The 23534-nt window shown below is 60.0% G+C and overlaps 1 protein-coding gene across 11 annotated transcripts in view; it reads left to right on the forward strand.

Moving 5' to 3' along the window:
• BAHCC1 (BAH domain and coiled-coil containing 1) overlaps positions 1 to 23534 on the forward strand; it is a 75778-nt gene that overhangs the window by 5333 nt on the left and 46911 nt on the right. For 3 of the 11 annotated variants that reach the window (XM_070483814.1, XM_070483816.1, XM_070483815.1), the window contains exons 1-2: positions 3083 to 3304; positions 7136 to 7529. In XM_070483814.1, the coding sequence (XP_070339915.1) occupies positions 3106 to 3304; positions 7136 to 7529 (593 nt within the window). In that variant the 5' untranslated portion in view covers positions 3083 to 3105. Of the gene's footprint in view, positions 1 to 3082; positions 3305 to 5494; positions 6467 to 6524; positions 6949 to 7135; positions 7530 to 23534 lie in introns of those variants that run through there. The other 8 variants (XM_070483817.1, XM_070483819.1, XM_070483821.1 and 5 more) reach the window with 7 other exon arrangements.

Here is a 23534-nt window from a genome sequence, read left to right on the forward strand (position 1 = left end):
CAGGCCAGCAGGGAGCTGCTGGTGGCCTAGATGCACCCAAGGCCACCAGGCCCTCCCAAGAGGGCAGCCGCTCTCTGCCAGACAGGAGGGGCAGGGTTCTGAAAGCCAGTTCTCGCTCCCTGAATTAGGAATCTGGCCCTGGCAAGCTGCAAGGACCAGAGCAAGTCTGCAGAGGGGAGGGAGGCCTGACGCATCCTGTCCTGTGCCATCCCATCTGCCCCACAGCCTGCATGTCTATGGCTGGGGTGGGGCCCATCAGCCAGGTTCCGGGACCCTCAGACAATCCTCTGCCTGAGGGAGCTGGGGACAGAGTTTGGGGGCCCTGGGGGCTTCCCAGCCTGCGGACACCCTGGAGGAGACTGGGGGCTCGGAGAGACTGGAGCCCCCCCACCCCTTCCCCACCCGGCAGTGCAAGGCGGGAGCCCTTTCCCAGACCAAGGGTCAGCGGGGCCGCCGCGGCGTGCGCTCCAGGAGCTCGGAGCAACTCCAGGGACACCGCCCGTTGCCAAGGTGTTCTCTGCCTGTTGGATGGAGGGCTTTTCTCATATATTTTTCTCTCTTTTTTATTTCAAATGGAGGTTTAAAACTGAGTCTTAAGTTAAAAAAAAAAAAAAAAACTCTTGGGATGGAAAACAAGCTCATCGGAGAAAGTCAGTAATGGGGAACTCCGCTTCCAAAAGAGAGTAGGAAACCTGGCGTCAGCCAGGGCGCCCTGCCGGGGCCAGGACTAGGAGGGCGGCGGGAAGCTGGCGGGACCCCGCGGCGCGCGGACCAGGCAGCCTCGGCGCGCCAGGACACTGGAGCCGGGAGGCAGTGTGAGCCCGTGCGCTCGGGGACGGGAAAGCGAGCCGCTCCCAGCTCGTGCCTCGGCCCTGCCTGGCCCTTGCGCGGGACCCGGGAGCCGAGTCCGGCGGCCGCCTCCCCCACCCCCGCCGCCGCGGGCGCGATTTCTCCGGAGCCGGGCGGGGCCGGGGCTGGCTTCCCTCGGTGTGCGTGGGAAGCGGGCGGCCTCCGCATGCGTCTGCGGGGTCGGGACCCGGAGGAACTCCTTCCCCCCAAGACTCACACGCGGGGGCCGCCACTGCGACTTCATCCTCCGGAAGCCACGGCCGGAGACCGCAGGTTCGCGTCAGACACCCCCACCTCGGAGGCCGCGCCCAAGCCGCGCCGCCCGCTCCCCCCGGTCCGCACCAGGGGACCTAATTCAATCGCCCCCGGCTTAATGAATAGCCGCGCGCTAATCGGATCTCCGGGCGCTTTATGGATTTATGCATGCCGCCTCTCTTCCCGTGGCCGCCGCGCGCGGCCCGGGTCGCTTCCGATGGCGCCGGCCTCGAGACTGGCCGGGGGCTCGGGCCGCCGGAGGGGTCCCCGCCGCCGGGGCGGGGCGTCGCCAGAATCGGGAGTCGGGTTTACGCGCCGTGGACTGCATCCCCGGCCCGGGCCCACGGAGCCCCGGCGCTTACCTGCCAGCCCCGGGCTCTCCGGAGCTGCCCCACCGGCCGCGCCGGCCGAAGCGGGAGCCCAATCCCGGAGACCCGCCCGCGGCCCGAGCCCCCACCCCTGGTCAGAGACGCCCGCGGGGGAAGGCCAGCCGGGGCCGTGCGCCTGCTTCCCCTTTCTCTCCGCATTCCTTTGATCCGCGGGCTCTCCGCCGCACCTCGGCTCCCGGGCTGCCCGGGTCGGCCCGCGGGGATCCTGGAAACGGTCCCCAGCTTATCTCCTTTCATCAAGCGGCCTTGGGCCGCCTTGAAACCGCGGAGCCAGTAATTGCTTTTTTCAGGAGGCCCTGTGCGGACTGGACAACAGCCAATCAGCGCCTTGTTTACACTCTGTGATTGACAGCCTGCTGGCGGAGTGCCAGCCAATCCCGGCGGTCCCGTGGGAGCGGGCGGGGGGGCGGGGAAAGGAAAGAGACAACAGACAGCCTCGGGTTTAACTCCTTCGTGTCCCCCCGGAAGGAGCCGGTGGAGAGTTTTTAACGCGTGTGAGTGCGTTGGTTGGCATATAGTTTAAATATCCTTTTTTTGTCCTTCAGAGGGGGAGGCAGAGATTCACAGGGAGAAAGGAATAAATATGATGTATCCATCACTACGAAGACATCACTTTAACTCGCCAAGAATAAATAGCATTTTGTTGGAAAACCAAATTCTAACAGAAATATTTATTTGGAGAATATTTTAAAAAGTGATTTGCATCTGATTACGATGATGATAATTGTTCAGTGGCTCTTTTTAATTGGGGCGAGGATTTAGCGGATATGCAGGAGAGCGGCATTGAGAAATATTACGCATGGTTTCGCACCATGCATATCAAGGAAATCATATTTTAAAAATCTAGTTGCAGATGAAGAAAGGGCAATCTCTGTGTTGACCGTACGTCTCTGATTTTCATGTTGATCGGTGCTCTGTTGCAAAGTAGAGCCGAGAGAGATAAAAAACTGAGGGTCCGCAGATAGATGGCCAGAGACGCAGGACCCTCTCCCCAGGGTCTGATCCCCGGGGCCAGGGGGAGGAGACGACTCTGGAGCTCTTGTTGCCCAGGACGCAGGCGTTCCCAACGTCAGTCGGAGCAGGCGGAGGCCTCGGAGTGGTGCAAGGGCCGGACAACACGAGGAGGCCTCCACTCTTAGAGCTCGGGCCTACCTGCGCCTGGTTCAGCCACCTGCCAGACAGATCCCAGGTATTAAAAAAAAAAAAAAAGCATATGTTTTAACGGGTGTTGCTGTTTCTTCTCCTGACCTCCGTGCACCAGAAACCAAACGTTAGACCTGGTGGATTAAATTTAAAAAAAAAAGCCTCCCCCTCCGCGTGGACACGCGCTCCCACTCGCCCCTACTCCCTCCTCTCCCGCCCTGCGCCACCACATTCCCATTCAGCAGCAACGATCTGCGCAGAGGAGCTGCGCAGTCGCCGGGCTTGAATTAGGCGCCATCGGGCTCGGTAGTAGCCCTGCTGCTCCCTGATTGGCAGCTCCCTGGCCCGGCGCCAGCCTATTGGGAGGCCTGTTTACGCCGAATGAGTGGCACGAGCTCCCGGCCGCGGAGGGCCGCGCGACCAATCAGCGCGCGGGCTGCTCGGGACTGAGTGGCACGAGCTTATTAGTATGCAGGGCCCGTGGCTCGCCGCGCCGGCTGCAGGTTTGAGAGCCGCTCTGGATGGGCTCGCTAGAGTCGTTGTTGTGGAAGCGGTGCATTTACAGTGCAACAGTCAGCACATTGAAAATACCAATAGGAATACAAAACAAAGTCACATTTACTGGTTTAATTGTATTGCATTCAGTTGTATCCAGGAAACAGCCTCCAGTAAGTAACTGAAATTGCTTTCATTTTTTTGTTTTTGTATTTTTATTATTTTATTTTTTATTTTGGCTTTGGGGATTTACATTTTTTTTTTTAGCAAGAGAAATTCAGGGTTGCGATGTTAAGAAATATATATATTCCCTTTTTAAAAATCCGTTATAATGTGGAGCAGGCTTTTTTTTTAAGATGGACTATATGTAAGGGCGATTTTTTTTTCCTCTGAAAAATCTTATCGATCGGTTTAAAATTCCCCCCGTAATGCGTCCTTGCTTTGCTCTGAGCTCTTGTTGTCTCGATCGACACCCAGCATTAAAAATAAATAATCGCAACAGGACAGGGACAGCCAGGCTGCGTCCGGCGCGAGCGGCGCGGACGGCTGGGCGGACAGTCGGCGAGGTCCCGGACGCCGGCAACGCGCGCCCGGCTCTTGCGGCAGCACCAACGAACCCCAATTGTTTGCTCCCCCACCCTGCTCCCCTCCTCCGAGCAGTCCCGGGTCGACCCCGCCCGGTCGCTCCGCGGCGGAGAACCGGCCGGCTTGTGGTGGCCGAGGCGGCCCGGGCCGCTGACAGAGGGGCTTTCTGGCCGCCGGCTGGGTGCGGGCGAGGGGCCCGGACCGGGAGGGGTAATGGCGAGTTTTTTTGGGTTTCGCTTTCCAGAGCCTAATTCATTTCAGAACATTTGAGATTTTTTTTTGCCTGGGGTGAGGGTGGAGGAGGGGGCCGAGCGAGGCCAGCGCAGCGGGGCGTTCTCACCGCGCGCGTTCCGGGCAGCGCACGGGGCTCGGGCCCCGGCCCGCGGGGTGGGGTCTGCGGGCCGGTGCGCCCTGGGACGCAGGGGTCCGGCGCGGGCCCGGCCCTCAGTCCTCTCCGAGGCGGGGTGGGGGGGGGCGGGCGCGGCCGTTTCGCAGGGAGCGGGTTCTGCGGCGGCGCTTGAGCAGCCCGCGCGCCGGTGTGCGCCTGGTCCCAGCCTAGCCTGCAGCCTCCTCCCCCGCACCCGGCGCCCGCGGGCTCTGAGACGGCGCCGGGGGAGGCAGACGGGATGGGGTCCTCGTCCTGGGCGTGCAGCCGAAGGGAGAGCAGGTTTTTAGGTGCATGAGTTAAAACCAAAGCAAATGTGAAGGACCCCACATCCATGAGCGCGCGAGCCACGCGAGGAGGGGACCTCCTGCTCTGAGGACCGCGCCCCGCCACCCCGGGGAGGATCCCGGCGTTCCGAGGTTCGGTTCTTTCCAAAATGCCCTTGTCAGCGATTCTCGGGCGGCGCAGGGTCCCTGCCCACCTTCTCTTGCGCTCCGCTTCCTCCCTTAGACCAGCTGGACCCGGGCTGGGGCGCTGTCCTATGCGGCGGCCTCTCCAGGAGCTGGCGGGAGGGGGCTCGGAGCCCTGGAACTCGCGGCTGGCAGCTCCCAGGCTCCGGGCCCAGGCCTCTGCGGCGGCCGCGCCTCCCCGGCCCGCTCCCTGCCCAGCTCGGGTTCCGCAGGCCCCGGGAGCCGCGCGCTGGCGGACGAGGAGGCGCGGCGCGGCCTCTCCCCCGGAGCAAAGAACACAAAGAAAAGCCTCCCCCAATCCCGTAAGAATCGCAGCGGCACAGACGAGCGACAATAATCAACCCCCTGTTTCCGTAAAAAGTCTGGCGGGCTGGTGAAGAAGGCTCAGTCGAGCCAGCGATCCGCCCGCAGAAGGTGGAAAATTAAAATTCCTGCTGGTAGCCGAGCCCGCGTCCCGAGAATCTCGAGCAGCTCGCTCTTTCTCGGCAATTTTGAAATTTCTTACTGGAAGAAAGAAACCCCACAAAACAAAAGCTTAGCACACACGACTCCCCGGAGGCCGCCGGGAAGCCCCGCACCCCCGTGCACGCAGCCTCCGGCTCTCGGCGCCTTTGAAGCCGCAGGTTCTCGACCTCCCTCCCCTCCTTCTTTCCCTTTGTCCCGCCCCGCGCCCCCCAGCTCCCGCCTCGCTGCTGCCCCCAGGCCCCTATTCCGGCGCGGGCAGCTCCTCCTCTGACCCCAGCGCAGGCATCCCCGTCGCCCGGCGCGCCCTCGGCCCTGGCGGCCTGGCGCTCGCTTTGCAGGCCCGAGCGGCGGCGAACTGAGTTATTTGTTAGACCCGGGGAGAGCGCTGGCGATCCCCAGAGGGGAGGGAGCCCCGAACCTCTTTGTATGAAGTTGAGACAAAGGGAACTCTTTGTGTAGGTCTCGTTTATTTACAATGCAAAAGCTCCCCGAATAAATATTAAAAAAGCTTATCAACTGAGCAAATATGTATTCACTTAATACATTATGTTTTCGGTTATAGATTAAATCTAACACAAAATAGTCTGCAAATAAGACGCTGTAGAACCTGTAGCATTAAATATAGCAGTTTAAAATGGTGTTCACGAAATGGAAAACATCTTAATCTCTTTGTTGTCACAGTGGGACGGCTTTAAAAAAATCAGGTTTTCTGCAAAGTTCACAATTAAGAATATCAGCCTATTCATCTCCCTTTTGTTGGAGGTGATATCAAACATTAAAACAATGCAGATGTAGGAAATGAGAAATACGCAAAACGAAAGAGGTCCTCGCGGGCGCACAGCCATGCAGTTCCTGTCCCTTCGTCCGCAGTCAGCGTCTGAAATTGTCCCCAATTTCGCCTCGGAGTTGACTCTCTGCGTTGGGTGGGGGTTGAAGAGAAGGGAGGTGGGGGTATTTTTATGTGGCCTTGCTGGGAGGTGGAGGTGGACAACGGAGGCCCGGGGTCTGCTGGGAGCTGGGAGGGGGGAGGCGAAGGTTGCGCTGGGCCCGGAGGGCAGAGCCAGGCGCCGCAGACCCCGGGTCCCCAGGCTGCCTGGTCGGGCAGAGACCAGCCTCGGCTGGGTGACCTGAGGCAGGCGCTGAAGGGAGAAATCCCGTGACCGATTTGGGGCGTTGAGAGAGAACAGTTTCTGACTCTCAAGGCGCCCCCCTCGCCCCCCCCCCACCCCGCCCCGCGCCAAAGCCCCCAATCGGGAGAGGAAGATCCTGGGCGAATTTGATTGGGGAGTAGGGTGATTGTTCCAGCCTCGCCAGGAAGCTCCCGATTCGGGGGACGGCAGGCTGGGCACTGCGGCGTGGCGGCCCAGGTGACGCCGGCGGCAGACGCAGACGCCGGGGCTCCGGGGAGCTGGTCCAAGGGTCCTGGCTCGGTGCTGTGGGGTGGGGGTCTGGTCTTGGGGCGGGGAGTGGGGGGGCGGGTTCAAAAGAATGGACCGAAAGACGCATGGGGGGATGGGAGAGGAGAGAAAAGGAAGGTTATAAAAAAAAAACCTCTTGAGTTACAATCAATAAAATTACTCGCTTAATTAGCATGGTTATTCGGTTAAGCGGAATGCAGTAAAAGCTGGACCTCGGAATGAGGGGGGGAGAGGAAAAAAAGCGAAGCGTGGACCCCAGGCCTTTTCCTCTGAGACACCTTTGGGCAGCGGGGGAGGGGAGAGATTGTGCGCGCGAGTGTGTGTGTGTGTGCGTGCGTGATGGCTTCGCAGATTTGGGTTTTTATCACCCAGCGGAGCCAGCAGCCTTCCGCCGCGGCGCCCTCGCCGCAGGGACCCGCGGGTGCGCGAAGGGGAAGCGGCGAGCGGTGCGGCCGGGTTCCCGGGGCTCCTCCGGCCCAAGCGTGGCTGGGACGGTGCGTGTGCGCTCGGGGACCAGGGCGGCCCGAGTAGTCTGGCGCGCGCGCGTGCAGCGGGGAGACGCGCTGAGCGTTTGAGGCCCCGCCGCGGCTCCAGCCGGGGTGGGCGTAGGGGCGTAGGGGCGGGGACCCCTGGTCGAGCCGAGCCCCGGAGTCACCGAGTTTCTTCTGCTTGTCTTCTCAGACTATGGTCCCGCACGGCGGCCGCCGGCTGGGCGCGCGGCCGCCCGCCAAGGAACCCAGCCTGCCGGCGTGTTGACCGGCCCAGCCAACACCGCCGGTGACCCCGGACGCCGCCTCCTCCGCGCCGCCCGCGCGCGCCGCCTGCGCGCGGAGCCGCCCCCGGGCCCCGGCCACGCTGCTCCCGGGAGGCGGCGGCGGGCTGGGGCCGGGGCCCGGCATGGATGGCCGCGACTTCGCGCCGCCGCCGCATCTGCTGTCGGACCGCGGGAGCCTGGGCCACCGCAGCGCCGCTGCCGCTGCGCGCCTTGCCCCGGCCGGGCCCGCCGCGCAGCCCCCGGCACACTTCCAGCCCGGAAAGTACTTCCCGTCGCCGCTGCCCATGGCTTCGCACACAGGTCAGTGCCGCCCGGGGCGGGCGCGGGAGAGGAGGCCCAGCCGCGAGGTGGGCACAGTCGAGGGTCGAATGCGCGCCCGCCCTCCTCTCCTTGGAGCATTTGCGGAGAAGCCTTCGGTTTCATTTCCCCGCTCTGGCATCGGTGGCCGCCCGCGCGTGGAGCGGCTCCCCGCAGGCCCCCGAGCAGGATCATCTCGGTTTAGAGCGGCCTTCCCCGGGGTCCCCCCGGGTTCTCAGAGGGGCAACCCCAGAGCCGGCTAAAAATAAAGCCTTTCCGATCCTGCCACCCTCCCCCACCCCTTCCTGCAGAAGAACTAAATTCCGCGGAAACCTCATTTCTGCATTCTGCATTCACATCCTTAAGACATTCCGGGGCTGGGACAACGAGGCACTTTCTGCGGGAACAAAACGGCTGTTGTGACTGAGGGTGGGGGGCGCGGGGCGCGCGGCGGCCTCGCGGATTAGGGCGGTGTGTGGATGGGGTAAGCGTTAATAGGGACTGCTGGTGTAAGACGAGCAAATCCTGTTTCTATATAAAGCCTTGAAGTGTCAGGGCGAGAATGGGTTTGCAGGGGATGCATTTGCTTTAACAAGTGCCTCTGGTATCCTGCTAAAGCCGGACAAAGCGTGGCCAGAGCGCGGCCCAGCCTCGCGGCCCGCAGCCCAGGGGGAGGGCAGCACCCGGCGCCGGCTCGGCTGGGGGCGGCGCGGGGGCCGTCTTGGGATTTCGGTGCAGGCGAGTGCGCCGCGAATTTGCTCCAGGAGGAGAGACCCGAGGGCCGCCGGCGCTCCCGTCCTGTCGGATCCCCTCCTGGAGAGGAGAGGGTCAGTTTTTGGCAGAGATGACCCAGGCCTCCAGAGCAGTCCCCCACTCTGGTGGCTTCTATATTACTGTTGAGCCAGGTCAGAGGAGAAGGTAGGGCCAGGCGGATGGTGGCGAAGAGGCGGCTACCTCCACCTCCCCTAGATCCTGGAGGTCACTGGCCAGCACCCACCGAGGTTGCAGGAAGCTGGAGCGGCTGCGCGTGGGGACCCGATGGCCACCGTGGAAGGCTGGCATGCTTTTGTTTACAGTTTGTTCTAAACATCAGAAATGTTGTTTGCCGCTTTTTTTGTTGTTGTTGTTAATTTGGCAGTAACAGTTATTATTGCTAGCTTGATGAACTGTGAATACTAATAAAATTATATCTGCTTTAATGGGATTACAATTAGTGTGTGGATTAAAACGGATGGCAGAGTCGGGCTAGAAGGGAGAATGTCAGGAGGGAGGGCCGTCAGAAAGAAAAATATAAATTTCCTAAAAAGAAAAAATATGAGAAATTGCTTAATTACAAATGGCCTTTTAGCATTTACAACGCAAGGAGATTCAAAAAGTTCGAGAGAGTGGGAGCTGCGAGGCTGGGCTCCCGGCTCTCCGGGAATCAGCCCCGGCCCGCTGTGTTTCCTGTTGCTGTGCGAGCCTTCCGCACGCCTGCCCCTTTGCTTCTTCCTTGCTCTTCTTTCCTTCTCTTTCTTTTTTCTCCTTTAGATTTATAACTCCAGAGAGAAAAAGTACTTGCCTGGGCAATTGCTGACTTAAAAATATCAATCCTGCTATCCCTGCGGTTGTGTCTCTCCTGCCCCTCGTTGGAGATGCTGCCCGCCCAGCCCAGTCCACACTCGGGGGCTGTGAGTGGGGGCTCGTGGTGGCAACAGGGACACTGCCACAGCTTCCCTACCAGCCCCTGCTCCTGGCTGCAGGCTGGTGGCCCCTGAGGCGCGGGAGGCTGAGCTTGCAGGTTGGGGGATGGGGAGGGAGTGGCTGCATACCCCTCCAAATGCCGTGCCCTCCAGCCTGGCAGGGAACAGAACCATAGAAACAAGGGTCTGGGAGGACCCCTGACCCTGAGGCTTTCCTGGTGGTGCACAGGCAAGCTGGGGCCGTCACCCCTTGCGAGGCTCGGCCAGGCCGCATGCCCCATCGGTTCAGGTCACTGCCTCCTCCTCATCTCCTTCAGCAGCCCACAGCCTGGCCAGGTCCTGGTCAGCCGCCATTTCCCCTTTCTGCCATGTTTCCTGGTGCAGGCACCACCAAGTCAGGTGGGAACGTGGTCGGGTGGCCCGAACCATTGTCTTGCTCATTCCAAGTTTGACCACGTGGTTCTCAGAGTGTAGGCCCTGGGGGGTTTGGAGAAACTGGGCTGAGCCCTGTCTGGGTCTGTGTCCTTGACCAGACACTCCCAGCCTCCCCCACGTGAAGGGGGCTCTAGAGGGCGCTGGAGGCCCCCAGGGTGCCCTCAGATGGGGGCTGGAGGGCCACGTGTCCCCTGCTCCTGGAGGTCGTTTCCACCCCCCTGGGGAACCGGGGAGACCTATTGTGCTCGGAGATGTTCAGCCCATTTGTGACGGGAAGGCTGGCCGCTGAGCGGGCGTCCAGCTAGAAACATCTGCTGCCGAAAGCCTTTTGAAATTGCTGAAAGCCAGAATATTGCATTGGTTTTAAAAATTTAGCTACATCAATTTTTTTAAAGGAATTATACACCAGATCATTTTGCTTTGGTTTGTTTCTATATACGATCTAGTTTAGGAAGAAAAAAGTATAATTAAGTGAGAAATTTTTTCGCATCTCATGCGGATTTCCAAATGGCCAGTTTGGCGAACTTCCGTCCCCTTTCCACGGATGGCCTTGCGTCCGCAGGCCACACTGCAGCATCCCAGCCACCCCTCCCAGCACTGACTGCCCCACTGAAGGGAAAATTGCTCTGAGCTCCTTGCTATTTGTCTGGCTCCAACAGGGGAGGAGGATCCACCGTTGGAGATGGAGTCCCTGGCTTCTGAGGACTGCTCAGCCCTGGCACGGCCACCCGCACCAGGCTGAGGGTCTCCCTCCCCGCCCACTGCCTGGGCCGTCCTTGCTCATCCCCATCCAGTGCTTTCAAAGTGTCAGCTCGGGGGACCCTGATGGGACGCTGGGCTCCAGGGTTGCTCCTATTGTTTTTCTAAAAATGAAAGTGCCGGCAGCTTTATAATCGGGCTGTAGGGTTTTATGGCAAAGTGCTGTTCCAGTAACCTTGTCACTAAAAGGTGCAATTAAAATGTTTAGAATCATTATTTTTAGTGCAGTGTTAGATTTTGTCTCTAATACAGATGGTCCGGAGGCAAAGCTGTGAAATCTAGGGGGGAGAAAAGGAAAATCAACAACGCACCAACCCAAGATTTTTCATCAGCACTGCTGCCTGGAGCAATTGGGGAGCGCGTTGACTGAGGAGGCAGCCGGGCCTGGGAGGAGCCTGGCCGTGCCCCCTCTTCCGCCGGGTCAGCCCCCGTCCTCCGTCCTTCTGTCCTTCCGTGTGTGTCCCCCCGCAGGGCCGAGCCTTGGAGAATCCAGGTGTCCACCCAGGGGAGGCGGAGGTGCCCATTCAAGTCTAGGTCTCAGCGATCTGCTTGTGGGTTGCTGTGGGGTGCCTTCTCCCCTGACCCAACCCTGGTCTTCTTTGGGGTGCACGTGGCCCTGTCTGGAGGCCAGGTGCCCTGGGCCTGAGGGTGTTAGGAGTAAACAGGGCGGCAGGTGCCTTCCAGTGGGAGGACTGCAGGCTTCTTTCCTGCTAAAAGTGCTTCTGATCGACAATCTCAAAAAGAAAAAAAAGAAAAATGCAGTAGAGGGAAAACTAATTTCCTAGTGTGAAAAGACCCCATCAAAGGTTCCCCCTCCCTCGTTATGTGATATTTTTTTGTAAAGAAAAAAATACATTTTCGTAAATACCTCATTAACTCAATGACACGATGGAGTGTTTCTGCAACAGTTACCAACATTAAGTAGGTGTGAAAAGAGTTACTTTCTGAAGACTACCCGTCCTGCTCTGTAAGTGACAGAACCAGACATCAAAGCCGCCGCCGAGCCGAGGAGCCCCGGGAATCCAGCGGCTTTGCAGACCCGCCAGGCTGCGGCCGCCTCTCCTGCCCCACCGAAGCCATTTTTGGAATGTGGGTTTTTTCTCAGTAGGGCTTGTGCTGCCCCCCATGTCTGATTATTCCTATAAGGACATTCCTATAGGAATATCCAGGTCACATGAATAATAAGGCAAATTAGCGAGCGAGGCAGGGAGTGGCCTGTGCAGATTGCTCGTCTCCCCTGGAAAACACGGGCACCCCCGAACGCTCCCCGGTTATTCTTAGAAATCTCCCTCCTCTGCTGTGAGACTGGGTTCAGGAGCCGGCACAGACAGGACAAAACGCATAGGAGGCTGTTAGAATAACATGGATGAGGCTAAAAATACCCCTCAGAAACACACATAAAAAAGCCAAATCCAACAACAGAACGAGCTAAAAATATTCCAGGCTTTGGCAAAGAGCACAGAGTTAAATAAATTATACAAGAGCCATTCATGGGAGCAAGTTGACTTTCTCTCTTACGGGAACTTGGTTCAAGCTAATAAAAATAATAATTTACTAGCCACTGAGCTTCTCATGAGTTTAAATTTAATTGGTGGGGCTTCTGGCGTTTGTCACTTCTTGGCGATTAGTGGGCTTGCCCTGGCCTGGGGCGGGATGGGGAGGGGGCGCCAGGCCCGGGTCCCTGAAAGCAGAGGCAGTGTCTCCCATGGAGCCAGGAGCAAGGAGTGGGGCCTGGGTGCAAGGGCGGGATGCCCAGGAGGCTAGAGATGGAGGGAGGCTGCAGGGGGTGGGCAGGCAAGGCGGGGCGCGCCTATTTTAATTTGATAAATGATGGTACACCTTTAAGAGTGTGTTTTAACAATCAAGATACACTCCAGCAAGTTGATAGGATGTTCGCTGTCAACTTACATATGTCATCAGAGCAGGCTGTGAGCATAAATAATGTGCAAGAGCATGCGGGATGCGCTGCAGCCTCTCCCGGAGCCCGGCAGGTAGCACCCCGTCCCCTGGCGGACACTTCTCTATCCTGATGTCTGGGGGCGGCAGCCAGAGGAAGACAGAAGTGGGGGCACTTTGGTTGGGGTCTTTCCTCTCTGGGGAGTTCCCAGATTTCCCCACCAAAATAAGAGCCCCAGACGGCTTGCTCAGGAAAACCATTGCAGTACCATCTGAGACAGGAATTGCTTGGTGTCTTTTCAGACAGCAGACGTCTAGGTTCAGCCATTTCCCAGGAATGTTCAACTTCCACCCTGGGATTCGGGTCAGGGTGACCCTCTTTGCTCGCTCCTTTTCCTAGCTTGCTCTTAACCAAATGCCCCCGGAAATCCCAGCAGACCCGCCTAACTCCCAAAGGACTACACTTCCCAGAACGCCCCTGATCTAGCTCCAGGGTCCGAGCCTGGGACTAGCGTTCAGCCGGTGCCACTGGGAATGAGTGCTCTCCGGCAGGGGGCCCTGGTCACCACCCAGCACCCCCTGCCCTTCCTCCTGGAAGAGGCCTCGTGGCCGCCTGGCTTCCTCCCTACCATAAGTATCTGAATATAGGCCCCAGCGGATGGGAGCTGCCCCTCCACCCCCTGAACTCTGTGCAGTAGCTGCCTTGATTGGCATGGCCAGGGTCTCGGGGGGATTCCCACCAGACCCCCTGATCTCAGCCCACTGCATGTGCCCTCCTTCAGAGTGGCCTCTTCAGAGGGGCCTGGTCACGCTGGAGAGGGGCTGGCGTGGAAGGGGCGTGCGGGCCCTCCATCTGGGTGGTATATGCTGGTCTCTGCCTAGGGAGTCCAATGAGAAAATCCTGCACAGCCTTTGGGGCGGTGCCCCCTAGCCTCACATCCTCAGACAGCAGTAGCTCCCTGCCTTATTGATACCATATTGACCAGCATCCACCCTGAATGACTTCTTTTGGAGCATCCAAAAGAAACCATGCTCCCAGGACAGAGGCGGGCCTCAGGCCATTGTGAAGGAGCCCCAGCTTGTCCTCACCTGTCCCGGGATGAGTCTCAAACAGGCCGCTGGCAGCAACCTCCTGGAGGGGTGGCCACCCTGGGGTGCCCCCTGAAGAAGACCCTCATAGAAGGTCTGTTTGGCCTTGAGTCACAATACTTTAGCCACACTCTGACTTTGGGGCTTCAGGATGCAAAGTACGTGGCCTGTCTTTTTGGTAGATAGCAACTGGTCTGCATGGCTCCCACCCACCTCGCCCAACAGGGAGAGGCTCCCCAGGGTTCCCTGGTCCCAGTGAACCTCTGGAGCCTTCCCTCTCCCACCAAAGACTCAGTATTACAAGCCAACAGCAAAATCACAATTAGCGTGCAATGTCTAGCAAACACCCCCACCACCTGGGGTGCAGGCCTTGGAAGCCCGCGGGCGCGGGTCACCCTGCTGCCTCTGCTCTGACGCTCTGCCCGCTGACGTTTTTATGGGATAATATACCGTTTAGATCACGCAGGCCTATTTGTCAGTGGGCTGCTCCTGTTTGTTGTAATATATAATATTACTGCCTCCTGTGGCCCTGCAAGCAGCTGCCACCGGGGGATGGGGACGGTGGGTACTGGGCGTGGGCTCAGAGGAAGGGGTGGGGGGCACCTGGGCCCTGGTTCTGAGGTCGGCACTGGGTTTGCAGCAGGCCTCAGACCTGGTGGGGAGGGGCCCCGCGCCTGAGCTGGGAGCCAGCCCGGCTGGCATCTGAGGGCTGCTGCGGCTGTCCAGACGGTTAGGTTCCAGATCGGATCAGCCAGGAAGCGCTTTTTTTTTTTTTCATTCTGACCTGGGGTTGGGGGAGGAGGAGGAGGGAATAAACAGGTGGGTTGGGTTCCCTGCCCCCTCTCCCTCTCCCCCTCCCCCAGGTCCCCCAACAAAGAGTCTGGTATCTTTAGATGCAAAGACTTTTGAGGCTGGGGGGCACCCGCTGTGTGCTGGCAACTGGAAGGAAAGATGAAGCAGTGTCTCCCACTTCCTCAGTGTAGGGACTTGGTTTTGCACTGGAAATTTCCAGAAGTGGAGGGGGGACAAGGATGGATGTGCTGCCCACAGAGGCCTCTGAGCAGCAGGCTGGGGTCCCCAAGGGCAACCTGGGGGCAATGCCTTCTTGGGGCATGCCACCAAGAAAGAGAATCCTTAGCTCTGTGAAACTAGGACTGAGCCACCGTCTTCTTGGGAAAGGCAGGTCTTGGCTGGGCTCCTTTACCCGTCCTTCGAGAAAGTCAGGGGCTTCCTTGCTGTGCCTTTCTCAGGCGTCTCCAGGGGAGGGCACCATGGCCCCTCCATCACAGAGCCTGGCCAGGCCGGGGGGCCCCCTTAGGCAGGCGTGCTGGGAGCAAAGCTGGACAGAGTGAGGAGAAGGCAGATTGGGGACAGCTGGACAAGAGAAGAAGGGAACCGAGCCTGGGGTGGCGCCAGGGTATTTGGGGCGGGGAAGGGGCTGCACTGCCCAGCCAGTGTCCACCCAGCATCTCACAGCAACACCGTGTGGCAGGCTCCATCTCACACATGGACAGGCATTACCACCCTGCAGACCTGGCCATCCCCACGGCCAGCCAGCCTATTAAACTGCCAAGCCCACATGTGCCCACATGTGCCCACAGCGTGTGGATGCACGTCACCTGCCCACATCGCTCACACTGCCGGGCAGGTCTTCACGCTTACACTCACACATGCTCTCACTCACAACTGGCCATGAAGGAATCACCTTCCAGTGGTCCCTGGGAGAGCCAGCCTACCCAGTGGCCGGAATGTGCGTTCTGGTCCGCCTCCACTTCCCGCCACCTGCTCCATCCTTCAGCACTTGGCCACTTGCCAGGTGGAGCCCACAGGTCCCCAGTGACCCTCCACGGCACCCCCAGGAGCCCCTCCTGTGGGTTCAGCCCTCATGGGCCACCTGCCCTGCTGCAGCTCCTGCCTTGCCTCTGTGACTGTGGAGCCCTTTCTCCTTCCTTCCTGCTGTTCTTTTCCCAGCACCCTCACCAGGCTCCTGCTTTGCAGGAAGCTGCTGCCGCTTGGAGTTTCTCCAGGAGAGCCTGTCCTCCAGGAGGTGCTGGTCCGCTCCCCCGCCCCTACCTGCAGGCCGGCCCCGAGCCTGTGCATGCCTTTGGCCACTTTCCCTGGCCTTGGGGTCTCCCTAACCCAAGCCCTGCACCTCAGGTCAGCTCCCCCCTCTGCCCTTTTCATTCCACTGTCCCTGAGGGTTCCCACATGGCCAAAGGTTCCCATGCCCGGCCATCCACAGGCTCCGGCCACCTGTGTTCCTCTCTCGGCTCCGTTTCGCCTGCCCCTCCTGGAGCCTCCCCCCAGCTGGCCCTCCACCTGGGCAGCTTCTACAGGTGCCAGTGTCCACCCCCTCGCCCCCGAGGTTCCTACCCACAGTTCATCCTGGAGAGTCCTGGCCTCACATCCTTTCAGAGCCACCGGGTGATTCTGACCTGCAGGCCAGGTGGAGAACGGCAGCTCTTCCCAGGCCTCCTCAGCCCTGAAAGTGTCCCCCCAGTTCTGCGCACATGCCCCCCTCTTTCCCAGGAGGACCTTCCTGGGCCTCTAGCCCACTTCCCATCCCCTGTGCTTGACTGCCCTCGGCACTCTGTCCCACCAGGCCTTGTAGCAGCCCGCGTCAGCTGCCTGACCAGCGCCTGTGGGGCTGGTGCCCCTCCCCACACTGGGCCACCTTCCCCACCAGACTGCAGGGTCCTGAGTCTGGAGGAGAGCTGCGGCTCCCCTCTGTGGTGGCAGCAGAGGCGGGGCCTTGGGGGGCAAAAACTAAAGAAGAACAACGGCACAGGAGAGATGGGGAGCAGGGAGAAGGCAGGGGCCGTGGTCTTACTCCTGCCCTCTCCGGGTCTCCTACCCAGGCAGGCTGGGCAGGCGCTGGAGGTCTGTGTCACCAGGTCGGGCTCTTCCTGCTGAGCTGCTTTGCTCTCTGGACGTGGGAGCGTGTTGCTGGTTCACCGGAGGAGTGCGTGGGGGGCCAGCGTTTGGCTGCCTGGACTTCTGGCCGCTGATGGCCCCTGCTCTGGCCCTTAGGAGCCCTGAGACTGGGCAGGCTGTGTCCCTCTCTGCGTCTTGGCCTCCTACCTCTAAAATGGGCCGTGCCTGGGCGCTGCTGGAGGGTTGAGTGGGACACCGATGCAGTCCTGGGGGGGTACCCTCTCCCCACCCCCTGGTCAGCTAGCCCACAGGAGCTGCTGGATGTACACGCCCCTGCCCCAAGACCTGCGCAGAGTCCTGGGTAGGAAGTGACTGGCCCTGGGCCTCGCAGGAGGAGCTGCTTCCCTGGGGACAGGCAGGGAGGCACCTGGGGGCCTCCTCGGGGCCCCACCTTGTGGGTCCTGGTCCGCCCAGCCCCTCTCCATGGTCTCCGTCTTGAGGTCCTGGGGTCTTGAGGCCTTAGTCAGCCCACAGAATTAGGAACCAGGGGCCCTGACTCCTGCACCCCGGCCCTGGGGTTTATACCTCTCTCACCCTCTGTCTGGGTGGGCTTTGGCTTCTGGGGGCTGTGGGTATGGAGGTGGAAGCTCACTGGGTTTGTCTGGGGCTTCTCATGGGGTTTGATGTCTTGGGGGTGGGGGTGGGCACCAGCCCTGCTCTGAGGCTCTGGGGCGGGAGCCGCCCACAGGTTCTGGGGCCACTGGCAGTGCAGTTTGGGGAGCCCTGGACATGTAGATGGAGCTGGGGTGCTGGGGGGTCCTCCCAGCATCAGAGGCATGATGGCCCAGGGGGACCCTGGCAGGGACTGCAGGGCTATCTCTGCCTGGGGTGAGGGGAGGCTCCGGGGTGCCCCGTGGGCTCTTCACACTGGGGTGCTGCATCCTGGTGATGCTGCCTGTAAACAAACACTGAAAGGTACCAGGGCTGCCAGGGCCAGGTCTCAGAGCCCCCTGGGGTGGGTTCCTTAGGAAGGTAGGCTTTGTGAGGGTCTCTTTCATCTTTATCTGTCTGAGTGTGAAGAGATGCTGCTGGGACTGGGGGCCAGGATCCCAGCTTTCGAGCTGTGAATGCCCCTTCCCCCACACCCAGGGGGAGGCCCAGGCTTCTCCTCTCTCTACCTCCTGTCCCAGGGCCACCCCTCCTGGTCCTCAGCTCCCAGCCCTCCCCCAGGGTAGGTGTACTCTGCAGGGCCTGGGGGCTCCTCCTCCCTGCACCCCCAAACCCTGACCCCAGGCAGGCACCAGTGCCCAAAGCCCATGGTCAATTCAGGCTGATGAGAGTGAGGTTCAGTGAGGACAGGTAGACGGGGGAGACCCCCAGAAGGAGGTAGAGTGGGGGGACCAGTGACTTGTTGATAGGGGTGGTCACCCACCCATGGCCTGGCTGGCTCTGTCTTCTGCCACTTAGATCCTGACTGAGCACAGGAGACCAGGGGACTATGAGGTCAGCTGCTGCTCTTCCCTCTCCCCCTCCCGTCCGTCCCTCCTCCCTTCATCCCTCCCTCCTCTCTCTCCCCGGGGTAGTCCCAGAGCCTTGCCTGGCTATCTCTTGACCCCGCCCGTCTGCTGAGAGGCACAGGTGGGCTGCTGGCTGCCCCAGTGTGGGTACGGGGTGGCCCCTGGTGGCAGTGGGTTGGAGATGTGTGTCCTCTGCAGGCCTCTCAGACTTCAGGCCCTCCTGCTCCTCCCACCTGCCCACCCCAGAGCTTTGGCTGGCCTCTGGGCCTTCGCACATCCCCCTGCCTTGCAGACCCTCCACCCAGCCTGCACATCTCATCCAGGTCCTTTCCCACAAGTCCCCTTGCCAGCCCTACCCCTGCCTCTCCGGCCCCTGGTCACTCTTCTTTCCCAGCGCAGCCCTCACGTCCCTGTCCCTGCACTGTGGTGGCCTTTGTGTGTGTACTCAGGAGGGCACTTGGCACTCAGCGTCACACGGGCCCAGATACCTCCTCCCCGTCACTCTCCACAGGGCCCTGGCGTCCAGCAGCTGGTGGGTTCAGGACCCAGGCATGGATGTGGACGTGGTGAGGGCAAGACTGGGGCTCCCACCTGCCTCCTGGCCTCAGTGGTGCCTTGCAGGAGGGTGACAGAAGATCCCTTTGTCCCTGGCCTGTGTGCAGGGCTCTCCTTGCCCTGCACAGGGTGGAAGGGTCGGAGCCGGACTCTGTGGTCCCCCAGGACACACTGGGTCTGCCCAGGAGGGCAGGTGCCCTGTCCAGTGCCACATGCCCAGGCCACCCCAGCCCTAGCTGGTCACTCGTGGACAGTTTGCCTGAAGCCAATCCCCTTTTTGAGACTTTTTGCATCCCTTTGGGTCTCCTAAAAATAAGCTTTTAATTTATTTTAAATTAATATTAAAATTAAATCTAAATTAAATTGTAATGCATCTTTAGGCTAACTCTTGAAAAGCCCTTAATGTGTGTGAATACAGAAAAAATCGAGAAAAATTGGAAAGGTGCACACGAGGCCACTCCAAGCCTCCGTCCCATCACAGATTTGATGGTAAATACTTAGTAAAGATCCAAAATTATTAAATCCAAAGGGCCCTTGGGTGAGAGATGGGTAAACGGTCCTTAAAATGCCAAACAAAAGAGGAGGGGAACAAGACACAGATTCCCCTGGGGGCCGCCCTGCTTCTTATGCGTGGAGTGGTCAAGGGCTGAATTGACCCTGGACCTGGTTCGAAGGGGAAGCTGGGGTGTGGAGGCTGGGGCTGCATCTATGTGTCTGTGTCTTGGGGGCGTTCAGGAGGCTGCCTTCTGGCCAGGGTGGGGGTGAGGGGACCTCACACACAAACCGGGATTTCAGACTTTTCTGCAGAAGCAGCCTGCTCTCTGAGTTGCTGACTCCTCTCCTGGTCCTCCATTTGCCTTCCTGAAGGTTTCTTCTCTGCTCTGGGCTCCACCATAAATGCTGCAACCCCCCCCAACCCCCTCCAATCCCCCCAACCGCCCTCCTGTTCTGTAGCTTCACTGTGTATTAGTTAGTATTATATTGCTGTGTAACAAATCACCCCAACTTAACACCGTTAAAACAGCACAGTTTCCATGTGTCAGGAATCTGGGTCAAGGTGTTGGCCGGGGCTCCGAGAATCTCGGGGCTTGGCTGTGGGGGACCCTCTTTCAAGCTCACCCATAGGGCTGTCCCAGACCTCAGGACCCTTCCAGCTGCTGGCTGGAGACAGCAGTTCCTTCCTCGGGGGCCTCTCCATTGGGTGACCAGGGAGACAGCAGCCGCAGTGACTTTACAACCGAATCTCCGAAGGGATGTCCCCTTACTCTGTTTCTAGAGCGAGTCTAGTCCTGCCCACAGTCAGGGAAGAGGATTATAAAAGGGGTGAATACCATGGGTCAGGAGTCATTGGGGGCCCAGGGCACCTGCTGACCCTGCTCAGGCAGGGACCATCTGGACCCTCCTGAGGCTGTAAGTGTCCCCATATGCCAACCACACCCAGGTCTCCTCTGCAGCCGGGCCCTCCCTGTCCTCCCCTGCTGGCTAGCTGAGGGACCCTCAGCCTCCTTGCATGTGGCCTGGCCAAGCCACTAGAAAACTCCCTCCCTCTCAGCCTCTGTCCCCTCATGTCCAGCTCAGTCCCTGTCTTCTCTCAGGAGTCCCTTCATCCCTGCCTCATCGGCGACTCCTCTTGGCCTGTCCTCTCCAGAAGCTTGATCTCTGCTCAGTGGATGCCCCCAGACAAATGTGAGCCTGCCTCCTGCTGGCCGGGCATTGCTGCCTGTGGCGATGCAGTGTCATCTTGCCGCCTTGGGATGTCTGTTCCGAGACGTGCCACCAACAGGCCAACAAATTCACCCCAAAACAGCTGTGAGGGCGGTGTGGGCCACGAAGAGATTGGAGGGTGACTGTTGGAGGCCAGGGTGCCCGGGCGGCCTGTGGCTTCCTCAGATTCCAGGCTGGGGCAGGGTGAGGGTGGGTGACCTGCACGTTGCAGGCATTCAGTCACTGTTTGTCTGACGAATGAGTCCGGTTAGAATTTCATTCTCTGGACGCAGCTCAGGGTTCCGTCTGTGGCTTGGGTGACAGGGACGTCTGTGCTGTCTGGTCTGGGCAGCACTTTTTCCTGCTGTGCTGCTCTAGCCGCCTGCCCTAGTGAGGTCAGCAGGCCCTGGGCTTACCTGGGCTCTGCCCCGGACTTGCCTGGAATCGAAGCAGGTCCGGGGCAGAGCCCGAGCAGCCCTACCAGGCCTGGGTCCCCTTGGGAGTGGGGACCTGACTGCTAGGCCAAGTGGCCGGAGGGTCAGGGTACATCTGGCAGACTCTAGACCCTCTGAAGCTATGTCTGGGGTGCCCTTTGGGGACCTTGTCCTCCTTTCCTCGTGTGGCAGCAGAGCCTTTTCTGCACACAACACCTGCTTGGAGCCCAGGGTGTGAATCGGGGCTAGGGGTCCGTCCTCAAGCTCAGGGCCGAGTTCCTTGTCGCCCCTGCCCTGGGGTAGGTGGGGTCCAGGTGGCAGAGGCTCAGTGAGGCCGTTTGCTTGTGGTCACATGGAGAGCGACAGGCTGGAAGCCCAGGGCTGGTTCCCTGCTGCGCTCCGACCCCGGCCCCTGCCAACCTGTGGTGGGGGCTGGCCGAGCGGAGAGCTGGATGCAGGGTCTTCTCTCTGTTGGCAGCTCCTGCTAGGCCACCTGAGCTGGGTCCCCCGCTGGCTCCCCTGGGCTGGCCGTCACTCCTGCCCCATTCTGGAGGCCACTGCCTCCTGCCCCAGGCCTGCCCCTTCTGTCCTGGGGGTCCCCAGATCAGTGGGGTGTGGCTTCCCCATGCCAGAAACTGCTCTCCTTGCCCCCTCACCTCTTGAGTTCCCAGAAACACTGTAGTTTTACCTTAGAGGACTGAGGTTTTCCTTCCACTTGCGCTCACCATCTTCAGAGAGTGAAATATTTTGTCTCTGTGCTTGAAAGGGGGTGACCAGTTTGTAGAGGTAGTGGTGCTGGTGGAAGAATCTGCAAAGATGCAGAGAGCCCCGGCCGTGCCCCACTGCCTCACCACCCGGGGTGGGGGGAGCACTGCCCCCAGGGGTCCACGGCGGGCATCGCCAGGCCTTTTCCTCCTGCCCCCCGTGGGGACTTAGAGTGGGGTGGCGAGGCCAGTTCTGCTGAGAGCCTTGGAAGGCGGGGTGGGGTGCGGAGGGACCCGTCAGAAAGTGGAGAATGTGGGCTCCCTGGAGCTCTCTCCTGGAGGGGCTGGGACCTGGTTCCCTCCGTACCCCCATCTGTGGGGAATGAGTTGGGAGCATTGGCTCTGGGTGCAGGCAGGCTGAGACGCAGGCTCCTCCCATGACTCCCTTGGGGGTTGGGTCCCACTCGGCATCTCTGGGCCGAGTCACACCCACTCTCTTAGGGGGTCAGGTCAGGCCTCGCAGGCCAGTGGGCTTGGCAGGCAGCCCCAGGGGCCCCTTGCCTGGCTCCCCCCGACATGGTGAGGCAACCTTGCTGAGAAATAACCAGCATCTTACATTAGTTGGGCCCCTGCCTTTTCTCCATCTCCCTGGTTCTGCTGTCGTTTCTCATGTCCCGTGAAGCATTGCTGCCTTTTTTGAGCTCACCACGACTTATTTTTTTCCCTGACTTCAGGCTCTTCTGTGCGGCCGTTGCCCCAGGCTTCTCTCTGGCTGCTCCCTCCTTCGAGAGGCCGCCCCATTGGGGGAAACCCCTGAGGCTCGGAGGTTGGTCCTGAGCACAGCCCCCTGGCCCCAGCTCAGGATTAGAATCAGGCGGCCGAGTCCTGGTGTCCCTCCGGCCGCCCCACCTTGCCCACGCCCCTCACTCTCTGGGGCATCTTCAGTCAACCTGCCTCTTCCTGTTTCTTTCCTGTCTGTCTTTCTTCTCCCATTTCCACGTTCCTTCACGGGGTTGAGTTCCTGGGACCAGGGTGCCAGACCATGTGGCAGGTGATGGATGGGGGCTCAGCCCCTTGGAGGCACGGCTGGGTGTAGAACCAAGGCCCTGAGGTGGTGGGAAGCTCTGAGGAGGGGAAGCTCTGTGAAGGGGGTCTGGCTGGGTTTCGTGGAGGAGGGTGGGTGTAAACTTGAGAAATAAAGAGTTGGGAAGAGCCATGTGTTCTCTTGGAAGGAACGGCACTGGAGTGTGAATTCTAGTGTGGCTGGAGCAAACTGCACCTGAAGCAGTTGACTGGGAAATAAGGACAGAAAGTTGGCACCAGCAGCAGGGGCCCACGAAACTTCTTGAGAAATGGAGTGCAGCAGGCTTGTCCTTGTAGTGACCTGTGGGGTCCCAATGCCCCTCCCAGCCCCACTCCAGGATGCTGCAGTCCCAGCCAGCCCATTCTGGGAGCTGGGCCCTTGGGCCCTGGTTCCTCTCAGGCACAAAGTAGCAGGAGCTGGCCTGAGTCCTCACAGTGGCCAGGTGGAGCTCTGCCAGCCCAGTGTGGCGGCCGACCCCGTGGCCAGAGGTAGTGACTATGATGTACATGGCTGTCCCTGCCCACTGTCGTGCCCCCTCAGCTCCGCTGGAGCTCAGTGACACAGACTAGTGTCTTTCCCGCCTGGGTGCAGGTGAGGGGTGCCTGGGTCAGCCTGTAGCCTTGTTAGGCATTGTTGGGATGGCTCTTCAGATCCCCCACACCCGTCCAAGCCAGCCCAGCCTCCGGGCCTTGTGGCTGGACCTGGGGCAGGAGGTGGGGGAGTCGTCTGGAGAACACTGCCAGCCCTTCCTCACTCTGGGCAGAAACTGGTGCCTGAACCTGCCAGCCCCGGGCAGGGTGAGAGTCCTGTGTTTACTTGTGACAGCAAAGGGGCTCATGAGCCCTGCCAGGAGTGAGAGGTCAGACTTAGTGATGCTTTAGTCCAACTCCGAGTGCCCAGAGACCTGCCTCTGCAGGGCTGGGGTGACGGGGCAAGGAGGCCTGGGTCAGAGGAGCTGCAGCACAGATGGCCTCTGCTCCAGGGCCAGTGCTCAGGTGGGCGCACAACAGGGTCGCCTCCACACAGGGGCGAGGCGTGGCAGGAGAGGGGCTAACTGTGCACCTTCAGTCTGGGAGCTGTGACTGCCTGCAGAACCATCATGGCTGTTCCAGGGATGGTGGGAGGGAGGGAGGAACGCATGGATAAATGGATGGATGGATGGAGGGAGGGAGAGATGGATGGATAAGTGGATGGATGGATGGAGGGAGGGAGAGATGGATGGATGGAGGGGTAGATGGAGGGATGGAGGGAGAGATGGATGGATGGAGGGCTGGA

The sequence above is a fragment of the Equus asinus genome, chromosome 13 (genome assembly GCF_041296235.1).
Source record: "Equus asinus isolate D_3611 breed Donkey chromosome 13, EquAss-T2T_v2, whole genome shotgun sequence".
Taxonomy (NCBI): Eukaryota; Metazoa; Chordata; class Mammalia; order Perissodactyla; family Equidae; genus Equus; species Equus asinus.